Here is a 7,454-nt window from a genome sequence, read left to right as displayed (position 1 = left end):
TTTTTATTTTAGATACTTTAAAAGACTGGAATAAATTTTGAAGTTAAGATACAAATTCCTAGGTAGTTTGTATTAGCTTTTAAACAGGATAAAAATAAAATTGATAGAGCTAATATAATTTTTTATATCATTTATACACTAAAAAGACTTTAAAAATAGAATAGAAATATATACGCAAATATAAATATTCATATTTACATGGTTCAAATATAAAAAGTAATGAAAGAACAGGAAAACAATAACTATGGTAAAAAGTTTGGTTGATAATAATAACACTTAAGCAAAAGTAATTAATATAGCAAAATTGTAAAATATGAAATAGAAATAATAATTGTTTAGCTCTGGAAAAGTTGTAAAGGTGTTGCTAAATAACTTTTGTAATTTTAAAAGGATAGAACTCTTTTTGGCAAGTATGAATTCAAGAAAAGAATGGCAGCCGCAGTAGTTTTGAGTTTGGTGATTTATGAACAATGGATGCATTGAATGTTATATATATGTGGTTATGGAGAGTGCTTAAGTCATCAATACCAATCCAGTTTGAATACTCACTACTGCATTTTATTCGTCACTTTTCCTTTCTCATGATAACACCCACCACGATGTCAATGAAGAATCCAGTTCGATTAGGATTCATGATGTTTATGGTGTGTGTGGTGTCGCAGGTTGTTCACGGTGAACAGAAAATCAGATGCATTCCAGAGGAGAGGGAAGCACTGCTTCAATTCAAGGCTGCCATTGTTGATCACTTCGGCATGCTCTCTTCTTGGACCACTCCTCACTGCTGCCAATGGGAGGGGATTCGTTGCACCAACCTCACCGATCATATTATAGGCCTCCACCTTCCCGGTGGGTTTCCTGACGAATATGTCTATTATGAATATAAATATATGAGCGGAGAGATCCACAAGTCGTTGATGGAGTTGCCACAATTACAATATTTGAACCTCAGTTTCAATTATTTTCGATATCAAGGAATCCCAGAGTTTCTTGGTTCTCTCAAAAACTTGAAATACCTTGATCTCTCTTCATGTTCTTTTGGCGGAGAAATTCCAAGTCAGTTTGGCTCTCTTTCTCATTTGAAATACTTAAATCTTGCTAGTAATTCTCTGAACGGTTCAATCCCTCATCAGCTTGGAAATCTCTCCCAGTTAGAGTGTCTTGATCTTTCCTACAACTATTTCGAAGGAAATATACCATCTCAACTTGGAAATCTCTCCCAATTGCATGAGCTCTATCTTAGAGGAGGATATGATATTAACTTAGCCCACGAAGGTAAGTGGCTCTCAAATCTCTTTTCTTTAACCCATCTTTACTTGAGCTATGTATCAAATCTTAATCATGCTCATAGTTGGTTGCAAGAGATTGCGAAGCTACCTGAACTAAGAGAACTGAGTTTAGTTGGTTGTATCCTTTCCGATCATTTCATTCTCTTATCCAAGCCTTCTAAGTTGAATTTCTCTACTTCCCTCTCTGTCCTTGATCTTTCTCATAACACCTTCACGTCACCAATGGTATTCCAGTGGGTGTCAAACATCACTTCCAACCTTGTTGAGCTTGATCTTAGTTATACCCTCTTGAAGGGTTCCATATCAAGTGATTTTGTCATGGTCATGAATTCGCTTAGGCACCTTGACCTCTCCTCTAATTATTTCAAGGGCAAGGATTTGAAATCCTTCATGAATTCATGCACCTTACATTCTTTAAACATGGCTGCAAACAATTTGACTGAAGACCTCTCATCCATTCTCAATAATTTGTCCAGTGGTTGCGTTAGACACTCACTACAAGAATTTGATTTGTCACAAAATCAAATTACAGGCAATTTGCTTATGCTTTCAGGGTTTTCATCTCTAAAAGCATTGTTTCTCGATTACAATGATTTAAGTGGAGAGATACCTCAAGACATCATGTTACCGCCTAACTTGGAGTCTCTCTCAATTATGGGAAACACTTTTGAAGGTGGAATCCCAAAATCATTTGGAAATGCATGTGCTTTACGTTCACTGGATATGTCAGATAATAGCTTGAGTGAAGAGTTTCCAAGGATAATCCATCATTTGTCAGGATGTGCTAGATATTCATTGGAAGAATTAAATCTAAACATTAATCAAATTAATGGCACACTGCCTGACTTCTCCATATTCACATCTTTAAAAAGATTAGATGTTGCTGGAAATATGCTAAATGGATGGATTCCTAGAAATATTCAACTTCCACCTCAGTTAGAGATAATCGACATTCATTCAAATTATTTAGAAGGTGTGCTCACCGATTACCATTTTGCTAATGTGTCTAAGTTAAAGAAATTGCATTTATCTGACAATTCATTGGCCTTGGTATTTACCCAAAATTGGGTCCCACCTTTTCAGTTGTTCTCAATAGGATTAAGATCTTGCAAGCTAGGTCCAACTTTTCCCAAATGGCTTAAGACACAAAATAAATTTTATTATATAGACATTTCAAATGCTTCAATATCAGATGTTGTTCCAGAATGGTTTTGGGCTAATTTACAATTACAAGAAATGAGAAGTGTGAATATTTCATGCAACAATTTACGAGGTATAATTCCAAATTTTCCACCGAAGTATATTTTACAACATGTGTCACTTGGTTCAAATCAATTTGATGGTCCTATTCCTCAATTTCTACGAAATTCTGGAATCCTTGATTTGTCAAAAAATAAATTCTCGAGTTCTAGTTTGTTTTTATGTTTGAATGGTACAATTGAGACTTACCAATTAGACCTTTCAAATAATAAATTATCTGGACAAATTCCAGATTGTTGGAATCATTTCAAGTCATTAACTTATTTGGATCTAAGTTACAATAATTTTTCAGGAAAAATTCCTATTTCAATGGGTTCACTTTTTGATCTTCAAGCATTGTTATTGAGAAACAATAACTTAACAAGTGGAATTCCTTTGTCTTTGAGAAGTTGCACAAAACTAATAATGTTAGATATGGCAGAAAATAAATTATCAGGAATTTTTCCTGCTTGGATTGGGAGTAGTTTAAAAAAGCTGCAATTTTTAAGTTTAAGAAGTAATAATTTGTATGGAACTTTACCAATACAAATTTGCTATCTCAGAAACATTCAACTATTGGATCTCTCGATCAACTACTTATTTGGGAAAATTCCTAAATGTATAAAAAATTTTGTTGCAATGGCTAAAAAGACGTCTTCAGAAGGAAACCATGATTATATTTTCCACATAGGGGAATTTGGAGGCATTAATTCATATGAGTTGAATGAAATCTTGATGTGGAAAGGTTCAAAACAAATGTTCATGAACGAAGAGCTATCTCTCTTAAAAAGCATCGATTTCTCGAGCAATTATTTCTCCAAAGAAATTCCCATGGAAATAGAGGATTTATTTGAATTGGTTTCATTGAATTTATCAAGAAACAATTTAATAGGAAAAATTCCTTCAAATATCGGAAAGCTTGCATCACTTGAATTTTTGGATCTTTCAAGAAACCAACTAGTTGGTTCAATTCCCACTAGTCTTGCTCAAATTAACCGACTCACTATGTTAGATCTATCACATAACTATCTAACCGGAGAAATTCCAATTGGCACACAATTACAAAGTTTCAATGCATCGAGTTATGAAAATAATCTCGATCTTTGTGGACTACCACTTGAGAAATTGTGTATTAAACCGGCACAAGATAAAAATGTTATAATTCATCATGATGAATATTCATTTCTTAATAATGATTTTCTCATCAGTATGACATTTGGATTTGTGATAAGCTTTTCGATAGTATTCTTCTCAATTTTATTCGAGCGTTCCTGGAGACATGCCTATTTCAAGTTCTTAAACAAATTAGCAGACGATATTTGTGTCAAAGTAGCAGTCTTCCGTTAATACTAAGGTGGATAAGGTAATGATATTATAGTCCTTTTACCATTTATTTGGTCTTTCACACAGGTCTTTTTTTATTACTTCTATATATCTGGTGATGAAAATAAAATTAATAAATAATGATAGTATCTTGAATAATTTTTATGATTATTCTTTAAAATAAGTTATTTGTCAATAAAGTAAATAGGCTTATACTTTCTTTATATATGCTTGTGAAATCTGTATATTTTAAATAAGTGGGTTTTAAAGAAGTGATTATTTAAAAATACATATTTAAAAGTTTAAATAAATTATCTCATTGGTGAGTCCTATAAATATTGTATATATACTCAATGTCGTCAAAGTTTGCTTTTATGTGTTGGTCAGGGAGTCGTGATAATGGTGTTTACTTCATGTTTGTGCTTCTTCAAAGTTTTGTGTCGTCGCTCTTCGTAAAGGACTATCAAAGTCGGTTTGGTCACTACGAATCCATCTTGTAATCCTACGTGACAGGGTTTTAGTTGCGTCTCCCGCAACAATGGTTTTTTCATCGTGGTCGTCCTCCTATGCTATGGTGGCAGTTTCGTTGATGTGTGATTTTCGAATTACAAAATTGAATTGTAAGGTGAGAATTACATTATTTATTGTGAATTAACCTTATTTTTAATTGATGTGAGACTATCAATAAGATTTTATATATTGTGAATTGACTTTATCTTTAGTCAATAAGATTTGAAGCATTGGTTGTGTTTGTTAGTTTTACTTTGCCTATGCTTTGTTTTAGTTTGTAAAAACAGAGTTTTTTAATTTGAAATGTGATATGTTGGTTTTAATTTCTTGTGTGTTTGGGGCTGTGTTTGTTGCCTCTTTTGTGGCTGGGTACGATAAACTTGGTTAGGTTTTTATTTGATGTCGTAATTGTTTCTGAAATTTGGTAGATCAAAAAGCATGTTGTGGACACGGTTTTCAGTGTGTAAGGGTTGATGTAGTTTATTATCTTGAAATTGGTGTTTGATCCTTATTGGACATTTGCTAATAAGAGAACATGTTTGATTGCTAAATGGTTTGACTATTGGCCTCATTAAATTGAATGTACAGTGTATTATATAGGCATTATTCTTATTGGGTTTCATTGAAGCAAGCACTTTAAAAGCTATTTTTGCAAAAGTTTAGCATGCCATGAATTTTAAGATTACTAGTACTGTATTAGGACATAAGTGACCAATTATTTTAAAATATGAGTTATGTTGATTTAAGTGATGACCTGTTTTATATATTCTGCAAACATGTGGCTGGAGTTATTTTTGTGCACATTGAACTTGTAGTGGTTAATAGTTGTTACATTTCCAGAAATTAAGTGATCACCTTATATGCATATTTTCCACAATCTTCATTGTCAATATTCAATTTTGTCCAAATAAATTAATTTATTTTCAAAAATAAAAATAAAAATAAATAAATAAATGTTTTTTAGAAAATGGTAAATAAAAAAAGGAGTGAAATAAAATTTTCTTCAAAGATTTTCAAAATTTAATTTTAACAAAATAAAAAAAGAAAAAAAAAAGTAAAAAATAAATAAAAAAAGGTAGAATTTAAATTTTTTTTAAGTTATTACACTCTTCCTCTTGAGTCTAACCACAAAACATATTTTCATTCTCACCCTTTGCTTTTCTTTTCTACCTTTTGTTCTAATAATTAGAAGATTAAATTACAATTATTGGTTAACAAGTGTTACATTAGTGCTCAAGTTTTTCCGCTCTCTTAATTTCGACGTAGTTTTTTTAAAAATGATTCAATTTAGTCATTACCATTAGTTTGACCAAATGATGTTAAAGTCACGTGTCAATTTGTGATTTTTTTTTCGTTATTATTTTTTTATTTTTCTTACACATGTCACTTCACGGTCGTGATACATGTCAAAATTATTCAATTTGGTTCCTATATTTGTTTTTTAGTTTCAATTTAGTCCTAATTTTTATAAAAATAGAACAATATGACTCTTCCTTAACTTGAAATTCAATTTGCTTTTTGAATAAATCTTATAGTTATATTCTTACTAAAATTGACATTTTTATTAAAAAACGTTAACTATTTAAACACGTTAGTAAAAATGACCAAATTGATCAAAATTTGATGAAAATGAGAACCTAATTGAACACAAAACGAAAATGAGGATCAAATTGAATAAAAACAACGAAAATATGACCGAATATATATTTAAACCTTATATTATCTTTTAATCATATTTTTAAAAACTTAAATTTATAATACTAAATATATTTTATTATTTAAAAAAGCAATACATCAAGGTATAAACAACTTAAATATATAAATAATAATAATTCATAATAATAACTAATAATAAATAATAGATAACAAATATATAAATAATGATGATAAATAAAAGTAAACTTTATTATTTAGTTTTTATAATTATATTAAATTTTAATCATATATTTTATTATTTAAAAAAGCAGTACAACTTAAATACATTTTTATAACAAAAATATTATTATTTCAATTTTCAAAATAAAATAATTATATTAAATTTTAATTCTAGTTTAATAAACAAAAATTTATTTTATAGATATATATTTTTTAATTCCGTGAATTTAAAATATATAATAACAAAAAAAATTGAATTTAAAATTTAAAATATCTAAAAATCTTCAAAGAACCATAATGAAGTTTGAAATTGAAATTTAAAATTCATAATGTTCAAAAAATATTCGTATTTAAGATCGTATTAAAATTTAAAGATGAAGAATTGAAGAATTAAATAAAAATATGTCAATAATTTAAAATAATAATAAGATAAATTAAAATATGATATTATAATAATATAATGATATTATTAATAAACTAAAAGTAAACTAAATAATAAAATATTAAAAACAGTATTTTATTTAAATAATATATTATTAAAAAGTAAAAATCAATTAGTTTTTAACTTTTAAATGTATAAAAAGATCTAATGATTTTAATTTTAATGATTTTCTAAATTTCATATTAACAATATCAAATATGAAATTCGAAATATATAGTAACTCAAATTGAATTTGAAATTTGAAATCTAAAAAAACGTAAAAGCATGATAACAAAATTTGAATTCAAAATTCAAAATTAAAAAAAAAAAATTATAAAGAAAAAACGAAGTTCTTCTAACATACTCACCTGATGTCTCTAAATAACTTTCTCATTTTTTTAACGGTTAAATCATTTCAGAGGTTCCTATTCTTATAGCGAGATATCAAGTAGGTCCCCATCTTTATTTAACTCAATTGAATCCCTATTTTTTTAAAATTCGTTGCAATCAGTTCCTTTATACAGTGACGATGTTAATTATATGTCATGTGTCAGCACATAGTTTTTTTTATTTTTTTGTTTTGTTTTTTTTTTAATTTTTGTTATAATTTTTTTTAAAAATTAAAATTGTCACGTATCAATCTGACATTGTGTCACGTGGCAGAGTCAATGTGATGTGGCAGTGACAGTGCCACGTGTCACTATTGAATGTGAAATTTCTCAATGTAGTTCCTGTATTTGTTATTTTGTCTCAATTTGGTCCCAATTTTTTTAAAATTGAATCAATTTCATCCTTATATC

The 7,454-nt window shown here is 28.8% G+C and overlaps 1 protein-coding gene across 1 annotated transcript; it reads left to right on the top strand.

Moving 5' to 3' along the window:
* Positions 1 to 599: 599 nt before the first annotated feature.
* Positions 600 to 4,480, top strand: LOC114180849 (probably inactive leucine-rich repeat receptor-like protein kinase At2g25790). Its single transcript, XM_028067141.1, has 5 exons — positions 600 to 1,198; positions 2,831 to 3,144; positions 3,271 to 3,340; positions 3,452 to 3,888; positions 4,236 to 4,480. Exons 1-4 carry the CDS (start codon positions 600 to 602, stop codon positions 3,870 to 3,872), a joined length of 1,404 nt encoding a protein of 467 aa, XP_027922942.1. The 3' UTR covers positions 3,873 to 3,888; positions 4,236 to 4,480.
* Positions 4,481 to 7,454: the final 2,974 nt, after the last annotated feature.

Source organism: Vigna unguiculata, chromosome 4 (assembly GCF_004118075.2).
Source record: "Vigna unguiculata cultivar IT97K-499-35 chromosome 4, ASM411807v1, whole genome shotgun sequence".
In the NCBI taxonomy this organism is placed as follows: Eukaryota; Viridiplantae; Streptophyta; class Magnoliopsida; order Fabales; family Fabaceae; genus Vigna; species Vigna unguiculata.
Note: the sequence above shows the minus strand (reverse complement) of the source record. Positions and strands in the feature narration are given on the sequence as shown.